Source organism: Henckelia pumila, chromosome 3 (genome assembly GCF_033568475.1).
Source record: "Henckelia pumila isolate YLH828 chromosome 3, ASM3356847v2, whole genome shotgun sequence".
In the NCBI taxonomy this organism is placed as follows: Eukaryota; Viridiplantae; Streptophyta; class Magnoliopsida; order Lamiales; family Gesneriaceae; genus Henckelia; species Henckelia pumila.
In genome coordinates, this window is record NC_133122.1 from 129,001,065 (window position 1) to 129,021,947 (window position 20,883).

General features: G+C 37.9%; 1 protein-coding gene across 1 annotated transcript; it reads left to right on the forward strand.

The window, feature by feature from the left end:
* The first annotated feature begins 3,972 nt into the window (after positions 1–3,972).
* On the forward strand, positions 3,973–20,181 carry LOC140889481 (uncharacterized). The gene is made up of 10 exons (XM_073297201.1): positions 3,973–4,215; positions 4,331–4,474; positions 4,556–4,831; positions 4,967–5,039; positions 5,145–5,334; positions 5,417–5,543; positions 6,210–6,300; positions 15,885–16,298; positions 19,733–20,032; positions 20,120–20,181. The coding sequence occupies exons 1-10, from the start codon at positions 3,973–3,975 to the stop codon at positions 20,179–20,181; spliced, it is 1,920 nt and encodes a 639-aa protein (XP_073153302.1).
* Positions 20,182–20,883: the final 702 nt, after the last annotated feature.

Here is a 20,883-nt window from a genome sequence, read left to right on the forward strand (position 1 = left end):
CTGCCAACACCTCTGGCAATACCTTGGATGCTGCCCTGGCTGAAGACTACAATATAATCAAATCCTACTCTTCTTCTTTCTATTCTAAGAAAGCTTCTAACAATTGGCAACACTATGCCAACCGTGACTTTTATGCAGACCACAACATTGACCTGGCAGCTTATGAAGAACAAAAACTGGTAAACTTTTTACAGCTTTGAAACATGCTTTCTGCTGTTACGTATGCTGTTCTTTATTGTAGACCATTGATTTTGGAGTTTTACTGCAATTTGAATGAAGCTGTCAAGGACCCAAGGTACGTTAAGTAAAATAAGTGTATGTGAGAGGACAAATTTTTTATTTTAGTCCTGCAACAATTAATGGGTTCTTCATTGCCTCAATGCTGATGATGTTGCTCTACCCACTTTGGATGTGATGTCATCTGTCATTACTGGTGGACTTATTACAAAATTCCCAGCTCATCCACTGAAGTTATCTGCCGCTAAGCTCACTTCTCTTTATTCTGTTCTGCACAAGACCGCAGTCAAGACATAGACTCCATCTGGAAATTATACGATTTTCGCTAAGCACCAGGCTCCAGTCTTGTATGCAATTGGCATAGGTTCAGCGTTTAACTTTGGCCGTCTAATATTCAACACTGTTCTGGCTTTTGCTGACTGTGTCCAAGTAACTTTAAAGCTCCCCTATCCATCTTTGATCTATGATATATTGTTGAGCCAAGGCATTGAAAAGGATGATGATGAAGATCTAATTGAAGCGGGTGAAGTGTTGAAGATTGCACCGGCACTCCTTAGAGGAAACAGAAAGATAGACCTACCTTGGTCTGAATCAGGTGCTGCTGCAGATGTTGTGGCAGATGTTGCCAACACCTCATCTGCCACTGCCATATTTGTTCCACCCTCTGCGTCTCAGGAAATGGATACCACCTTCATCACAGCTCAACTACTGCATGCTGAACAGATGATCACACAAGCTAAGGCTGATCTAGCCTATTATGAAGGGTTGAAAGCTCATTGCGAGACTATGCTTGGTAGAGCTACCTCTTTTGGACAAAAAAGGAGAGATGGTCGTGAAGCTGATCGTGAAGCTGCTGATGAGAATGATGGCTTGTCTAAGAGCAATCAATTCTATATTGTTTAGTTGGTTTAGTTTTGTTTATTTGTTTTTGTTTTGGGTTTTAGTATTAGTTGATCCGTTGGTTTGCTCTGCTCCTAATCAAAACTGTTTTTTCTTATTTGTGCTTTAATGTGTTATTTGTTTTTTTGACATATGATTGATGATTTGAAGTGTTGTAGCTAGATGTTGCCAACATCTTGTGACAACACCTCTACTTATACTTAGGGGGAGAATATTTTCTCATATTCAGGGGAGTTTTGATATAGGGGGAATTGAATTGTTTTGAATTATATGTGTTGTTTTGATTATATGTGTTTTGTCTAGAAAGGCAAAAATGGGAAGAATGAAAGCAATATTTATTCCTACGAAATTTCTTAAAGTTTTAAAAGATTTATTTAAGTCTTTTGTCTTTCTTGAACTTGAAGTTTCTTGGAGATAAAGTGTAATATTATTTATTTCTTTATTGAGTTTATCATAATATTTATTATCTCATATCTAATTGATTTATTTCTCAATCTTTGTAAATTTGATATGATCAAATCTAGAGAAATCCTACTTTTACAAAGAAACCATATGAAGAAGGATTCTTTGGACTTATTTATAAAATAGGCGTGAAGAGTTACAAAGAGAGAGAACCAAGAGAGACGACCGATAAGAGAGTTCTTGTGAGAGCTTATGAACGTGTAACTTTGAGAGAAATCTGAAAATTTTCTGAAGCTCGATTTATGGTTGTGTTTACCTATTTTCCTTGAAGGTTTGAGAGCATGTTGAAGACCAATTGAAGATTGTTGATCTCGTGTTTTGGCATCTAAGGCCAACTCCTTGCTTTGTTTTTCTTATTCTATCTTGCATAGAATTTTAGGAGTTGTTTTTATTATTTATTTTCTCACATGTTTTTGAGAAAATTGCTTTTACAATAATTCACTAGTTTTAGGATTTTGTAAACTCTTTGATTATTTTCTAGTGAAAGTTTTACCCTGAGGCGTCGCAAGAGTATTGCATACTCTTGCTTAAATATTTGAGTCTATTTAACTGGTTGCTAGTTTATTTTATTCACGCTTTTATTAATTTTCGTTGCATATCACTCAATGTGTTATTGAAGGTGTTGTCAATACCTGGTGACAACACCAAAATCTGCTTATGTGCAACCAACTTTCCCTTACATTTTAGAATTGATAAAAATTTGGATCGGGGCGATTAGAGGCGGAGTCGCACCCTACGCGGATGTCACGACGACGCGGCCGCGCCACCAGTTTGAATTCCCACCCCAATGTTTTTTATGTTTTTGAGTCTTAAAAATCATGTTTATGATATCCTAAGGTATTTTAATTATTTTTAAGAATGTTTATGAAAAAGTTTTGAGTTTTCGATGTCCGGGACAAACGGAATGTCTCACGTGGATCGGTTAATGAAAGTTAATTTTTCATGAAATGTTTTGAAGTATTTTGTACATGTTAACATCACGAGAAGTTTTATGAACATGATTTTATGATTTTACGAGATATATGGTAATGGCATGATACGATATATTATGATATGATGAAGGAAATGATACATGAAAAATATTTTGACGATTTATGCGTCTTGTGGTGATTATAAGAGGTATGCACTTCAGGATGAGCTCCGGAATGGCTATCCAAACATGGCTCACAGGATGGTTATACGGGGTATGCACTTTGGGATGATCTTCGGAGCAGCTATCCAAAAAAATAAAAGTTACTGGCATAATGCCATATGCTTGTTGTACAACAGAAAACTATGAGTGACTCATTATGACGGTTACCACAATACACATACTTCATCACCCCAAAATTTTTTATGTCATTCATGTTAAGTTTTGCATGAAAGTCTATGTTAATGCTCTTCTCACTTAAAGTTTTAGAAAAATATTTTTTTATGCATTATTCTTGTTTAGTATTTAGATTCACTATACTTTAATGGTGCAAGTAACGAAGATATCGATACCTTCATCGACGATTATGTTGATGGACATGAAGAGGAGGCAGGGGTTGGTCCAGCGGGCGATGCATAAGTGCGAGGCTTATGAATGAGAGTTGATCAAACAAACTTTTATGTTGATGAAGGGGAAACAAGTTTTGATTTTAAGTTGATGGCCATGTTTGGCAAAGTCTTTTTGATTGTTTATTTCATTATTTTATGCACTTTAATGCTCTTATTTAATAAAAAATACAATGCTTCAACAAAATTTTTAAATTTTCCAAATTCTTAAGTATGAATGTTTTGAGTAACGTTTCGATACAGATATTGGGACTTTACAGCTTGGTATCAGAGCAGTTCACTCTAGGATTTATCGCATGCATGCATACTTGCCACGACTCTATGCTTTGTCTTAATGTCTGTAAGTTTTTATGTTATGGATTGTTTAAGATTCATGATAGTATATACAATTTATTAGTTACGCATGTTTCAAATATGATGTTTATGTTTAAAACATAATTGAGTATGTGGACTATGTTGGACATCAGAAACATGACAACCTGTAGGAACCCAAATAATGAGAGCGATCAGAACAACTAGTTTCTGACCGGGTTGACAAATTTGTTGCAAGAACGGAGTAGAGCCCAAGGGGCACAATTTCAACAGCTAATCCTGGCGCAAGCAGGTGGCAGGAATAACAATAAACCTGGAATAACCAATCCGATCTTTAAACATTTTAAGGATCTAAGGCCACCGGAGTTCAAAGGAGGGGTTGATCTCATTGTAGCCGAGGAGTGGGTGCAGTCATTGGAGACCATTTTTTATTACATGCAGCTCAGCGATGCAGATCATGTGAGGTGCGCTATCTTTATGTTCCGAGATGATGCCCAGGTTTGGTGATAGGGAGCTCGTTCTGCAATGGATATGGCTACTTTTACTTGGAACAAATTTAGAGATGTGTTCTATGGTAAGTACTTTACTGTCAGCACCAGAACCGGACTTTCCAGGGAGTTTCTGGAGCTCCGCCAAGAATGCATGTCCATTGTTGAGTATGTGAAAAAGTTTGAAATGGGGCGATACTTTGTGCCCATGATATCTGGAAATACCGCAAAAGAGTTGAAGCATTTCATGGAGGGTTTGAACGCTTCCATTCACCGTGATGTCAGATTAAATGGGGCAACCACTTACCTAGCAACAGTTGACTAGGCTATGCTATCTAAGAAAGACAGGAATGACATTATTAAAGAATCATAAACGAAGAGAGTTTGCTATCAAGGGAGGGATCAATAGACCTAATGAGAAGAGGCCATACCAAGCTCCAGCTCAGAGGATACCGCAACAACAGCAATGCCAGAACCCTAATCAGGCACGACCTCATGGGAAAAATCAGCTGACCGCCAATGCTCCAAAGCCGAAGAATGTACCTATCTATCAAAAATGTGGGAAGCCACAATAAAGCCAGTGCATGATGGGGACTAATCATTGTTTTAACTGCAAGAAGCCAGGACATTTTGCCAAGGATTGCCCGCAATCAAAGGAGCCTATTAAGGGAAGAGTTTTTGCTATGACTCATGATCAAGTCGATAAAAACTCTACTATTGTTACATGTATGATTGGTATTGCCACTTTACCTGCTAATGCGTTGTTAGATACTGGAGCCATACATTCCTTTATGTCTGTTAAATTTATGATGAAATTGGGAGTAGTACCGAATGAGTTCTTTTCGGGGTTCAAAGTTTCACTGCCTTCGGGGGAAGAGTTGAGTAGTGACAGGGTTGTAAGAAATTGCAGAATTTAGATGTAGGGTCATGAGTTATATGCTAAATTTATTGTTTTAGATATGGTTGATTTTGGTGTGATATTTAGGATGGATTAGTTTTCTCAGCATGAGACTACCATAGACTATAAACAGATAACAGAGTCCCTGAAAGTTCAGAATGGGGAACCGTTTTTGTTCTATGTTGCGTCTAAGAGAAGCATGTCGGGTGTGATTTCGGAATGTAAGGCATAGTAGTTATTGAATAAGGGTTGTATAGATTTTCTAGCAAGCATAACAGGTGATCAAGAGATGCAGTGACCGAAACTTGAAGAGGTGGAAGTGGTGAAGGATTTTTTGGAAGTTTTTCCTAAGGATGTTGTCGGATTGCCTCCAGTCCGAGAAGTTGAGTTTGAGATAAAGTTGTTACCTGGAACTAAGCCAGCTTCAAAAGCACAGTACAGGTTAGCAACGACTAAGATGAAAGAACTAAAAGATCAGTTGCAAGAGTTGTTGGATAAAGGGTTCGTCATACCGAGTGTATCGCCATGGGGTGCACCGGTGTTGTTTTTTAAGAAAAAGGATGGGTTTTTGGATTGACTACAGAGAGCTGAATCGAGTTACAGTGAAGAAAATATATCCCTTGCCACTGATAGATGATTTGTTTGACCAATTTCTGGGAGCGGTGGTGTTCTCTAAAATCAATCTACGATCAAGCTACCACCAACTAAAGGTAAAGGATGACGATGTGCAGAAGACATCATTCAAGACCTGATATGGCTACTACAAGTTCTTGGTAATGTCATTTGGGTTGAACAATGCACCAGCAGTGTCATGGATTTGATGAACAGGGTGATTCAACCTTTCTTGGATCAGTTTGTCATAGTCTTCATAGACGACATACTTATCTACTCCCGTAGTCCGAAGGAGCATCATCAGCACTTGTATACAGTGTTGCGAAGGAGAAGCAATTGTATGTTAAGTTTAGTAAGTGTGAATTTTGGTTGAGCAAATTGCATTTTTGGGCCATATAGTTTCAACTAAGGGGATTGAGGTGGATCCGTCTAAGGTGGAAGCAGTTCGAAATTGGGTTACTCCGAAGAATGCTATAGGGATACGAAGTTTTTTGGGTTTAGCAGGATACTACAGGCGGTTTATTCAGGATTTCTCCAAGATTGCTCTACTATTGACATCTCAAACCCGAAAAGGAGTGAAGTTCGTGTGATCAGATCAGTGTGAGAAAAGTTTTGCAGAGTTGAAGGATAGTTTAATGTCAGCACCAGTGTTAGCTATTCCAAAAGACACGGGTCGTTTTGTAGTTTACACTGATGCTTCTAATAGTGTATTAGGGGTTGTTTTGATGCAAGATGATAAAGTGATAGCTTATGCATCATGACAGCTGAAGATTCATGAGGAGAATTATCCAACTCATGATCTTGAGTTAGCTGCAGTTGTATTTGATTTGAAGCTGTGGAGACACTATTTGTATGGTGAGTCTTGGAGAACGCGGCGATCAGATCAATTTGGATTGATACCCGGTGCAGCGGAAGTTTAAAAATTTTTATATGGAACGATTCCATAATGGGTATCAACCTTACGATTAAATTGTGTGTGTAAAAATTAAATAACGATTATAAAATTTTTACCTTTAATCTCGAATCGAGATTTTGGACACCAACAGATTTCTCTGCTCTTGTTGTATATCCTTGGAACTGATGGACGAACTGTTCTTCAATCAGGTCCACGAACGGATATTTAATCCCTCTGATAGATTGCACTAGAAAATCTATCAGAAGTTTCTACGAAGAGATTAACGAATTTGATCCGTTAAACCAGACTGTAATTCAAAATCACAGGCTGGATTTTACCGAGTAGAGAGGGAGGGGGGGCGGCCACTATTGATAGAAAATACTTAGGTTTTCGAAAATTGTGACCTGTTGTGTGTAATTTCTGTACTGCAATAACTTATTTATAATGTAGGCCACTAACAGCTTAGGGACCATTAGTCATAAGTTCAAGCCCGACAAGCAAAGCCCGCATGTTCAGAAATTAATATAAAATTCATCGTGACTCCGATTGATAAACCGATTTCACCAATGTGCACAGAAACCATTTCTGCACCTTTTAAAGTCAAGATAAATTTTTCTGAATCCGAATTCAGTGGTTTCCAAAAATGTCCATCCCTATGTCATTTTAGGAAATCTTACTCCTCTACTCATAATTAAGAAGTCCAACTTCTTTGTTCATTAAATTTAACTCTTTAAATTTAACTATCTCAACGGGGATTAAAAATCCATTATACTGTGTGACCCTCAATGGTTCAGGGATACAGCTAGCCGTGGGCTCACAACTCCTTGTGACTCAGAACAACAATTTCCGACTTGCCCATCGAATCATGGTAAGAGCGTCTAGCAACATCGCCCCATGATTCCCTAGGTATCACTGATAGAGCCTACAAGAACCAATAGATTTTGGTTAGCGTACAGTACGGTCCCTTCATCCATATATCCCGATCGAATCAACAACCATTGGTATATCGAGAGTCGTTCGAGATTCGATAACAATGCAATATATCTTGAAGATCAAATAGTGACATCGCATGTGCTACTAAGAAACCATTTCTTAAATCACATCATGTACTCTGGCCAGAGATTCGTCACACTAATATCTCCTCAGATCGCATAGGATATCCACACTCGCAAGTATGTGGTGAATCCTTGAAAACAAAGCATCGACTCCTATATGTGTTGTAACTGTACCCAATCCCGACACCTGATGACCCAAATAGAGTCGGTAAACGAGTCAAAGCACAGTACTAGCATATAGAGTCTCAATGATGTTTCAAGTAGTAAGGACTAATGGTGTACAACCAAAACCGCGGACTATATCCACTCGATAAGTGATAACCACTTGGAAAGTCCAGATAGGGTAGTTCGATCATTCATCGTATGAATATCCATTTGCATGCTTCGAACATCTCTATGTTCCTTACCAATGAAACGTGGTACTCTGCATCGCAAATGCTAGTCTCAAACTCGAGCGATCCTTATCCTTATTATCGGACGGCTCAATCGACTAGGAACAGTTTAGAATATACAGTGACTATAAGATGTGTTTCATGATAGACATCTCCATGTTCTACCACATCTTACATACACTATAGTATATTCAAGGTCTTTATCAAAACAACAATAGTATATCACAATATAACAATATGAAGAAAGATAAAGTCATTGCCATTAATAAAAGTGTAAATTATATTAAACAAAAGATTGTTTATACAAAGAGTCATCAAAGCCCTTAGCCACAAGTTGGCTCACCGGGCACCTACTCTTTCAATCTCCCACTTGCCCTAAAGCCAACTAGTCATACTACGTAGACCCATTGCTTCGCGATGTTTGTCAAATAATGGTCCTGGCAAGGGCTTAGTAAGTGGATCAGCGATATTGTCTGCAGAGGCCACTCTTTCGACAGTGATGTCTCCTCTTTCCACAATCTCCCGGATGATGTGGTATTTCCTCAGTACGTGTTTGGATCTTTGATGAGACCTTGGTTCCTTTGCCTGAGCAACGGCACCCGTGTTGTCACAGTACACCGGGACTGGACCAACATTTTCAGGAATGACGCCCAACTCTTGGACAAAATTCCTCATCCAAACGGCCTCTTTAGCAGCAGCTGATGCTGCAATGTATTCTGCCTCAGTGGTTGAATCCGCTGTGGTGTCCTGCTTGGAACTCTTCCAAGAGACAGCACCGCCATTGAGCATGAACACAAATCCAGAGGTTGACTTCGAGTCATCCACGTCACTTTGGAAGCTAGAGTCGGTATAGCCTTCCAATTTTAGTTCTCTTCCTCCATATACCATGAACATATTCTTAGTCCTTCGTAAGTACTTAAGAATGTCCTTCACGGCTTTCCAATGCATTTGACCGGGATTAGCTTGATATCTGCTCGTGACACTCAGAGCAAATGCTACATCCGGTCTGGTAGATATCATCCCATACATGATACTACCTATGGCTGACGCATATGGTACATGTGTCATTTTCTCTATCTCTTCATCCGTCTTGGGACACATAGACTTGGATAGAGAAACTCCATGTCACATGGGTAGATGTCCTCTCTTGGACCCATCCATTGAAAACCGTTTCAATATGGTGTCGATGTAGGTTGATTGAGTGAGTCCTATCATTCTCTTAGATCTATCTCTATAGATCTGTATCCCAAGAATATAGGATGCCTCACCCAAATCCTTCATCGAGAATCTACCTAATAACCATATCTTTGTTAACTGCAACATCCCTACATCATTCCCAATGAGTAGGATGTCATCAACATAAAGTACTAAGAATGTCACAGCATCCTTAACTACTTTCTTGTACACGCATGGTTCCTCCGGGTTCTTGATGAAACCAAAATCTTTTATTGTTTCATCAAATTTTTGGTTCCAACTTCTTGATGCTTGTTTTAGACCATAAATTGATCTCTGAAGCTTGCATACCTTATGCTCGCTTCCCATGGATGTGAACCCCTCAGGCTGCTTCATATAGATTTCTTCCTTAATGTCTCAATTAAGAAAAGCAGTCTTCACATCCATTTGCCATATCTCATAGTCATACCATGCAGCTATGGCAATAAGGATTCTTATGGACTTGAACATTGCAACTGGTGAAAAGGTTTCATCATAGTCAACCCCTTGTCTTTGAGTATAACCTTTTGCCACCAATTGCGCCTTGTAGGTCAATACCTTACCATCAGGCCCAAGCTTTCTCTTGTAGATCCATTTACACCCTATTGGAACAATTCCATCGGGAGGATCTACTAAAGACCAAACTTGGTTTGTATGCATCGAATCTATTTCCGACTGCATAGCTTCAAGCCATAAATTTGAATCTGCATCAGAAATTGCTTCCTTGAAGTTTCTTGGATCACATCCAACATCGGGTTCATCTTGATCCCCTTCAAGAAGAAGACCATATCGAATAGGAGGTCTAGAAGTCCTCTCGGATCTTCTAGGTACAGGCGTGTCTATCAATGGTTCCTGAGGTGTAGGATCGTTATTTTGTATTTCGGGTTCTTCTCGAATTTCTTTGAGTTCCATCATCTCGCCTTTCTTATCCAATAAGAACTCCTTCTCCAAGAAGGTGGCATTCCTTGAAACAAACACCTTTGTTTCAGCAGGATAATAGAAATAATATCCGATTGAATTCTTCGGATACCCTACAAAATAACATAAGCTGGATCGACTATCCAACTTGTCTCCCACTGTCCGCTTCACGTAAGCAGGACATCCCCAAATCCTCAAGTACGAATACTTAGGAGCTTTGCCATTCCATAACTCGTATGGTGTTTTGTCCACTGCTTTAGTGTGGACGTTGTTCAACAACAACACCGCCGTTTCAAGCGCATAGCCCCAAAACAAAGGTGGAAGCTCAGTGAAGCTCATCATGGATCGAACCATGTCCAACAAAGTTCGATTACGACGCTCCGATACACCATTAAGCTGTGGTGTCATAGGAGGAATCCACTGAGAGAGAATCCCATTCTCTTTTAGATAGTGTAAAAACTCGGTACTCAAGTATTCTCCACCTCGATCCGATCGAAGTGCTTTAATACTTTTACCTAGCTTGTTTTCTACTTCAGCCTTGAATTCTTTGAACTTTTCAAATGCTTCAGACTTATATTTCATTAAATATAAATACCCATACCTTGAATAATCATCAGTAAAGGTAATGAAGTAGGTGTGGCCATATTGAGTCCCAACTCTAAATGGACCACAAACATCTGTATGGATCAAATCCAACAGATTTTGACTACGCTCAGGTTTCCCCTTAAAAGGAGATTTAGTCATTTTTCCTTTTAGGCAGGATTCGCAAGTAGGTAGAGAGTTAATATCAGACATATCAAACATGCCCTCTCCCACTATCTTGTTCATCCTCCTTGAGAAAATATGACCTAGCCTAGCGTGCCAAAGGTTTGCCGGGTTTTGGCTATCGATTTTCCTTTTGTTTGTTGTTGCCGGTTTATCAACATAATTTATTGGAACGTCTCTTAGTTTTAAGTTGTATAGATCGTTTTCAAGTTGTCCATTTCCAACTAAACATTCATTCTTGTAAATATTGCAAATCTCATTCACAAAATTGCAAGAATAACCATCTCTATCAAGCATAGAAACAGAAATAATGTTTTTAATCAAATCCGGAACAAATAAAACATCTCTTAAAAGTAACTTAAAACCGTTCTGCAAAATTAAATAAACATCTCCCACGGCTTTAGCTTCAACTCTGGAACCATTTCCGAGCCTCAGCTGGGTCTCACCCATTCTAAGCCTGCGACTTCTTGTCATCACCTGAAAATCATTGCAAATGTGAGATCCACATCCGGTATCCAATACCCAAGAAGTAGTATTAAGTGAAACATTTATTTCAATATAGAACATACCCTTCGCAGTTCGCAACTGCTCTAGATATTCCTTGCAGTTACGCTTCCAATGACCGGGCTTCTTGCAGTAATGGCAAACATCCTTGGATTTTTCCATGTTTGAAGCCTTTGTCTTGTACTTCTTCTCGGGTTCGATTTTCTTGGGTGGGGCAGAACGTTTCTTGCCCTTTGTACTTGGCCCCTTCTTAGCAGAAGAAGAGGAGCCCACCAAGAAAGCCGGTTTATCCTTCTTTAATGTGGATTCATATGTCACAAGCATATTGACCATCTCTTCAAGGGAGGCCTCTATCTTGTTCATATTGAAATTCACCACAAATCCGTCAAACGAAGAAGAAAGAGACAGAAGTAGTAAATCCACGTTGAGTTCATGCTCCAACACCAAATCAAGGGTTACCAACTTCTGTATGAGCCAAATCACTCGTACCCCATGATCACGGACCGAAGTCCCTTCACGCATGCGACACGTCATTAGCTCATTTACAGTAGAGAACCTTTCAGCCCTCGATTGACCCCCAAAAAGTTCCTTGAGTTGAACGTGAATGTCAGCAGCATTCACGGTGTCCTCAAATCGCCTCTGGAGTTCATCAGACATCGAGGCTTGCATATAGCATTTGGTCTTGATATCATGGTCCCACCATGTATCAAGTTTGGCTAACGCTTCCGGACTTACGTCAGCTGGTGCTTCCTTCGGAGGAGATTTTTCTAACACGTAGAGCATCTTCTCCGAAGTCAAGACAATCTTCAACTTACGGAACCATTCCGTATAGTTTGCGCCAGTCAACTTATTTTGTTCGAGGATCGAGAAAAGTGGATTACGCGAATTCATCTTATGAAATACTGAAAAGAAACAGACAAATATCAGTGATTGTTTAAGCAATTTACTAAGACATAAAATAGGCGATATTTATTTTATGAATCTCACTCCCACTATTTTAACGATTTCACTACCCTCTAGTGAAAACGGAAAACTGTTTTCCTTAGTGAGAACATGGAGTCCAATTGACAATCTATGGTCCCGAATAATATCAGCCAACCATAATTTCAAAAGGTAGAGCCCAATTGCTTCCAAAGCAACCTCCATGTTTTTACCTCATGTCCAATAAGGGCCCAATAATATGACGTCGTTTATTGTGACATGTCAAGATGACCCATCAATATTAAGTTGTGATGGACGGTCGCCATGTGGATCCCCAATAATATGAGCCGATCCCATGGGAGTTCCACCCAACTTACAACATGTGTCGATCCAATGTACAGCTTTCCGACGAACGGGCCCCCCCAATAATATGAGCCGGACCGTATCCGCGGGTAGCATCTCATACATTGATCGTTGATGGAAGGTAGGAACATTTAAACAAATTTAAATTTCCTTTATTTATCTTGATATCAATTTTAAATCATATTTAAAATGAGGGATTTTAATTATAAAAATTTGTCTCATCATTTTTAAAGTTTTGTATGCTTGTCGGATTCACACAATTTTGTCTAAAACATGCATACAACTATAATATCACATATTATATAGGATGATCGATTCCATTTCTAATCGACCCGTGGTTGCCAATCACGAGTCTTAGTCCAATCCTAGGTAATATGCAGTATGCAATGCAATCCTATTACATTTGCTTCCAATTTACATTTCTTCTGTCTTTATTGTCTGCTGGGCCCACCTCCATCTTCAAATCTTGATCTCCCACTAAATCTAATGTATTTACAATAAATAACAATGACAAGTAGGGGATACATTTTTAAGGGGTGGGAACGGGCCATAAACCAAGCCCACTTTTATTATATATGACATTCATATTGGGCCATAAACCAGGCCCATTAATAAATCCAACAACAATAAAAACAAATGTAAATTCCTAACATACACCTACAAAATTGGTCATGGCAATCGATCATCCTTATCCAATAACATTTAATTCAAAATTAATTTATTGGATAACATGTAATGGCAATTTAAATTTAAAAAGATAAAATCATATTTCATACATAAAATCTTATTTTATATACAAAATCATATTTTATCTTTTTATCAAATAAAATCATATTTTATCTATAAAATCCAATTTTATACATAAAATCATATTTTACTCAATATATCCATAAGATCATATCTTATCATCAATTGTACCAAAAAATAATTAATTTCAAAATTCAATTTAACGGATAAAATATTTAAATTTTCCAAAAATTCAAATTTATCCAAAAATCAATTTTAAAATTTTCGGACTCGAACAATTCGATCCGACGCCTCGTGGACCAATCAAAACAATTTTCGATCGGACCAAAAATAGAATTTTAACATATTAAAATTTAATTTAAAAATTAAAAAATAATTTTTCCCGCGGGCCGCCCGGGACATTCCCGGGCTGCCCGCGCCCTAATGGGGTCGGGCCGGGCAGCGACGATTGCTGTCCTGGGCAGCGCCGTGCGCTGCCCTGCGCAGCACCGTGCACCGCCTTGGGCACCGCCTTGGGCAGCGCCGATCGCTGCCCCTGCCCCGGGCAGCGATCCAATCGCTGCCCGGGTTTTTGCCCGGAAAAAAAAAATTATTTTTAAATATTTATTTTGTTTCAAAAACCGAGGCTTAAAAATTTTTGTACAATCGATTAATTTAATCGCTTGATCTGAGCAACCTGGCTCTGATACCAATGTTGAAGAACGCGGCGATCAGATCAATTTGGATTGATACCCGGTGCAGCGGAAGTTTAAAAATTTTTATATGGAACGATTCCATAATGGGTATCAACCTTACGATTAAATTGTGTGTGTAAAAATTAAATAACGATTATAAAATTTTTACCTTTAATCTCTAATCGAGATTTTGGACACCAACAGATTTCTCTGCTCTTGTTGTATATCCCTGGAACTGATGGACGAACTGTTCTTCAATCAGGTTCACGAACGGATATTTAATCCCTCTGATAGATTGCACTAGAAAATCTATCAGAAGTTTCTACAAAGAGATTAACGAATTTGATCCGTTAAACCAGACTGTAATTCAAAATCACAGGCTGGATTTTACCGAGTAGAGAGGGAGGGGGGGCGGCCACTATTGATAGAAAATACTTAGGTTTTCAAAAATTGTGACCTGTTGTGTGTAATTTCTGTACTGCAATAACTTATTTATAATGTAGGCCACTAACAGCTTAGGGCCCATTAGTCATAAGTTCAAGCCCAACAAGCAAAGCCCGCATGTTCAGAAATTAATATAAAATTCATCGTGACTCCGATTGATAAACCGATTTCACCAATGTGCACAGAAACCATTTCTGCACCTTTTAAAGTCAAGATAAATTTTTCTGAATCCGAATTCAGTGGTTTCCAAAAATGTCAATCCCTATGTCATTTTAGGAAATCTTACTCCTCTACTCATAATTAAGAAGTCCAACTTTTTTGTTCATTAAATTTAACTCTTTAAATTTAACTATCTCAACAGGGATTAAAAATCCATTACACTGTGTGACCCTCAATGGTTCAGGGATACAGCTAGCCGTGGGCTCACAACTCCTTGTGACTCGGAACAACAATTTCCGACTTGCCCATCGAATCATGGTAAGAGCGTCTAGCAACATCGCCCCATGATTCCCTAGGTATCACTGATAGTGCCTACAAGAACCAATAGATTTTGGTTAGCGTACAGTACGGTCCCTTCATCCATATATCCCGATCTAATCAACAACCATTGGTATATCGAGAGTCGTTCGAGATTCGATAACTATGCAATACATCTTGAAGATCAAATAGTGACATCGCATGTGCTACTAAGAAACCATTTCTTAAATCACATCATGTACTCTGGCCAGAGATTCGTCACACTAATATCTCCTCAGATCGCATAGGATATCCACACTCGCAAGTATGTGGTGAATCCTTGACAACAAAGCATCGACTCCTATATGTGTTGTAACTATACCCAATCCCGACACCTGATGACCCCAATAGAGTCGGTAAACGAGTCAAAGCACAGTACTAGCATATAGAGTCTCAATGATGTTTCAAGTAGTAAGGACTAATGGTGTACAACCAAAACCGCGGACTATATCCACTCGATAAGTGATAACCACTTGGAAAGTCCGGATAGGGTAGTTCGATCATTCATCGTATGAATATCCATTTGCATGCTTCGAACATCTTTATGTTCCTTACCAATGAAACGTGGTACTCTGCATCGCAAATGCTAGTCTCAAACTCGAGCGATCCTTATCCTTATTATCGGACGGCTCAATCGACTAGGAACAGTTTAGAATATACAGTGACTATAAGATGTGTTTCATGATAGACATCTCCATGTTCTACCACATCTTACATACACTATAGTATATTCAAGGTCTTTATCAAAACAACAATAGTATATCACAATATAACAATATGAAGAAAGATAAAGTCATTGCCATTAATAAAAGTGTAAATAATATTAAACAAAAGATTGTTTATACAAAGAGTCATCAAAGCCCTTAGCCACAAGTTGGCTCACCGGGCACCTACTCTTTCAGTGAGAAGTGCCAGATTTTTACCGACCATAAGAACCTAAAGTACTTCTTCACTCAGAAGAAGTTGAATATGAGGCAGAGGCGATGGCTGGAATTGGTGAAGGACTACGACTGTGACATTAGCTACCATCCAGGTAAGGCTAATGCAGTAGCAGATGCATTGATTTGCAAATCTGCAACATTGAACCAGTTGACAGTTCAACAGGAGTTAATTGCAAATTTTGAGAGAACGAAATTAAAGGTATCTAAACCAATGGTGGTAGGCACTCTATCAGCCTTAATAGTAGTTCCAAATTTGCTTGATAGAATTCGAGCAGGCCAAACTTCTGATGAACAGCTGATGGCGTGGAGGAATAAAGATGAGGATAAGGGTGGTACATTGTATACCGTTAAAGATGGAATTGTTGATCACAAAGGTAGAATGTGGGTTCCAGCAGTAGACTCACTGAGAGTAGAAGTGATGACTGAAGCCCATACTGTTCCGTATTCCCTTCATCCAGGGAGTACGAAGATGTATAAGGACCTGCAATCCTTATATTGGTGGTCAGGTATGAAGAAGGATATTGTAAGATTTGTGAATGATTGTTTGACATGTCAGCAGGTGAAGATTGAGCACTAGAGGCCAGCAGGACTTCTGAAACCGTTGTCTATACCCACATGGAAGTGGGAAGACGTCACTATGGATTTCGTGGTAGGATTTACAGTTACACCGTGAAGTATGAACTCGATTGGGGTGATAGTTGACAGGTTAACGAAGTTAACTCATTTTCTTCCAGTCAGGAATAGTTTTTCGATGAATCAGTATGCAGAGCTGTACATCCGGAAAAAAATGTAATTTTTTCTATCAAAATATTCAATTCTTTTAAACATTATTTGCTATATTGATAACCACTATAATAAATTTCCGATTCATTTGTGTGAAGAGTTAAATCCTGTTTGCTTTCAAATTTTTTTAAAAAAAATAAGTGTTTTTTAAAGTTGGTTTTTAGAAGCATTTTTTTAAGTAAAACTGTAATAATTTTGTGTTTGGATAAATAGATTGAAAGAACTTTTTCTATGTTGAGTAATAAAAAAACCTTTGGAAATATAAACTTTTAAAAAGCACTTATTTTGGCTTAAATAAGTGTTTTTAAAAACACTGAAATTTAGCCAAAGACATTTAAAACAATAAAAGCACTTTTTTCATATAAAAAAACATATTTTCTCTTTTGGCTTCTTAAACCAAACGCATTCATAGAGAGTATGATGAACTTTTTTTGGTGGGGAAGGTCAGGACAGATAGGGAATTGCATTCGATGGAAATAATGGACTAAATTGTGTAGGCGTAAAAATGAAGGGGGGTTGGGCTATCGGAAATTACATGAATTTTAATATCTCTCTCCTAGCGAAACAAAGTTGGAAGCTTGTAGCTGACCCAAATGCTTTAGTATCTCGAGTATTCAAAAATCGATACCAACCTCAGAGTAGTTTCTTTGATTCCAAGATTGGGAATAATCCAAGTTATGTTTGGAGGAGCCTACTGTCCACCCAAGCATTGATTTGTAGTGGAACAAGGATACAGATTGGTTAGGGTGAAAAAACAAATATTTGGTATGATCCTTGGCTGCCAGACAAGTTAAATCCTTTTATCGAGACAAGGGATCATCCAGATTTGGCAATGACAACAGTAGATACTTTGGTACCGTTTGGTACATGAGAACAAAGTGGAATGAGACACAAATTTTTACTCATCTCATGTTTCTTTTATTTTTTTGTTAACCCAATGATATCTCATGGTCCGGTATGACATTAGATGTAGGCTTGATGACAAATACCTCTCAACCCATGGTATTAGTGGATGATGTGTGTCATATAAGTGAAATTGTGTGAAATTGACAATGATAATTAAGAGAATGAGCACAATAATCCTACAAAATCAAAAACATACAAAACAACATATTATTCATATCTATGTCTTTCTTATCCACATCTCATCATGTTTTTATTCATCTATCGTACATCTCATCCATGATATCAAACAATATCTTTGCATAATATCGAGGATGGAGGTTGGGATGTGGATATTTTAAGACTTATTCTCGTAGAGAGATCAACAATTAATTCTATCAATTCCATTGAGCAATATAATCATGAGTGTGCTGATAAATGGATGTGGCTAGGAGATGACCAGAAATGAGTTCATTATGTCAAGAGTGGATATCGATCAACTTTGATGCAGACTCAAAACTTGGATAGTGTTCCAGAACATATCAATTGAAAGCTTATTGGGAACTTGAAAGTGACGACAAAGGTTAGAAATTTTTTATGGAGACATTTATCCTCATGTTTGCAAACTATAAAAGCATTACCATCTCGGAGGATTGATGTATCTAACTCTGAGTGGTGCCTGATTTGTTGAAATGCGCCATAAAATGACTTTCATGCATTGGTTGCTTATCTTTTGAAAGGATAATTATTCCTTGATATCTTTCCATGTTTTGAAAAACTGTATTAATGTGTTTTGCTTTTCTAGGATTGATAGTTAAAATTGTGTTTCTTATCTATATGCTTGATATATTTTAAACTAGGAATAATTTTGATTTGAATTGAGATAATATAATATTTATAGATTTAAAATATGGTTTCTTGGACTTGAAGTTTAGATCATTTTAAATATCTTATTGTTTGAAATATTTTAAATTAGGAATTGTTTTGAATTGATATAATATAATTTTCCTATATTTAAGATAAGATTGATTTGCTTAATTATGATAGGAATTATCTTATATTAAATAACTAGATTTAGTCGTTTGATATTTTTGGTAGGAGATATATTTGTACTTATCATAATATATATCTATCTCCTAACTTATCTTTATTTTCTTATCATTGTAGATTCAAGTTTGAATTAAGGAAACAAGATCAAGACTCTTTTTGGAGATAAAATTTGTACACGCTTAAATAGATGAAGAGGACGTAGAGATCTGTGGCTTGGTGAGAAACGATAGAGAGCGCAGAAAAGAAAGATCAAGCCATAGATGAGGATTTGAGCGTACAAAATAAAAGACACGACCAAGTGAGATTTTCTAGAGAGCTTCTGAGCATACATCACGAGAATTTAGAATACATATTTGAAGATCGTTTCTACAATCATTGGTCGTTGTCTACTTGATTTCCGTTGAAGATTTGAGAGTATTGAAGATTAAAGAGTGTTGCTCTCGTGTGTTCGGCATCAAGGATTCATCTCCGTGTTTCTGTTTATTTATTCTATTTCGTATAAAATTTTAGGAGATGCTTTTATTTGTTTATTTTCTCACTCGTTCTTGAGAAAATTGAGTTTTGAAATAATTCACTAGTTTTAGGGTTTGTAAAACTCTTTGATTATTTTCTAGTGAAAGTTTTGCCCTGAGGCGCTGCAAGAGTATTCTATACTCTTGCTTAAATATTTGAGTTTGATTTATTTGGTTTCTTATCTATTTTATTCATGCTTTCTTAAATTCTGATGCATGTTAATCAAGGTGTTATTGAAGATGTTGTCAACACCTTGTGACAACATTTGAATCTGTTTGTATGTGCGACCTTTTATTACTTTAGTACTTGTGCATATTTACTCTTGAGTAGTTTTACTGTTGGTTTGCTGTTACTATTCACATTTTAATATTTGCGCTGCATGTTGTGTAGGATGTTGTCAACACCTAGTGACAACATCTGATTCTGATAATTTTTATGAGCCATGATATCCCTTACAAGTGGTATCAGAGCCTACTCTTGATACACTAAGAGCTGATTCTGGATTATTTTTTCAGGAATATTATGGATTCAACAACAGCAAACTCATTCTTCAAACCTCAAGAAGTCTTTGAATCGGATTTGGGAGATGACTTGTTGTCACTCATCATAAAGAAGTTTGGTGATTATCTGAAGAAGATGAGGGAGTCATAGAAGACCGATCAGAAACTCAAAGCTCCACTTTTTCTGGCTGCTAACAAAACTTTGAAAATAGGCGGGCCTGATCAATCATCAAGGAAGTTTCCTGATCCTCAAAAGCCTCGACTTATGTTGGAAGGAAAGAAAAAGCCTACTGCAAAGAATATTGACACGGTGCAATGTCATGAATGTCAAGGCTATGGTTATTATGCCAATGAATGTGCAAATATGGTTCGGAAAGGGATGAATGCATCTTTGTGTGATGAAGAATCTGAAAAGGATGAAAAACAGAATGAAGAAGAAAGCCACACATCCCTGACAGCTTTGATGGAAAGAAAGAAGCTGATGCAAGTCAATCCTTTAGGTGTTGTCGCAGGTGATGCCACACCTGGCCGCAACATCTCCCAAAGGTCAGTATGTTTAAATTCTTTTACTACTGATAATGTGTGTAATACTGATGCAGATGATGAGACAATGTCTATAGAAGAAGCTTGGATGATGTTTGAAGAGCTACATGCTGACTAGACTGAAAGAAACAAAATGAACACTATTCTTTCAAAGGAAAATACTGACTTGAAGGCTGCTGTGTCAAGACTTGAAGTCATGCTAAGTAAAAAGGACCTGGAATTGTGTCAGGTAAAGGAAGAACTCGAGAAAGCCAAAGCTACATTGGCCAAGTTTAATTCAAGCACAACCAAGCTTGATTATTTGCTCATGATGGGAAGAGATGGTAAGGCTGAACTAGGTTTTGAGAACAGTAAATTTGAGGTTGGTGAATGCTCAAAAGGGCCTGTGTTTGTCAAGGAAAGTAACTGTTTAGAAAGCTCAACCAAAAAGGTCACATCAACCGATCCTCAAAAACCAGAGCCACAGCCTGCTGCACCTTTAAAGCCCAGAAGGAAAGGTAAGTATGTTTGTCATTACTGTCATAGACCTGGTCATATCAAACCATATTGTTTTAAGTTGCAGGAAGACTACAGACATAGATCTGCACCGAAGGTGTTGCCAACACCTTTCCAAAACATCTCCAGAAACAGATCTACTGCAAGACAGGTTTGGGTAGCAAAAGCTGATATTCACTGCTTTATGATTTATACTGCTTCGAAAACTAATGTTTCAGGTGCTTGGTACTTTGATAGCGGTAGCTTACATCATATGACCGGTTCTAGAAAGTTTCTCACAGATTATGTTGAACAAAAGAGTGGAAAAGTGACTTATGAAGGAGGT

Bases quoted from the DNA above. Each gene is read 5' to 3' on its own strand.
- LOC140889481 (XM_073297201.1), top strand. From the start codon at position 3,973: ATGGATATGGCTACTTTTACTTGGAACAAATTTAGAGATGTGTTCTAT. The intron at 16,299-19,732 runs GTATGAAGAAGG...CTTTGAAAATAG, and splicing joins ATCCTTATATTGGTGGTCAG to GCGGGCCTGATCAATCATCA. The intron at 20,033-20,119 runs GTGATGCCACAC...ATACTGATGCAG, and splicing joins TCCTTTAGGTGTTGTCGCAG to ATGATGAGACAATGTCTATA.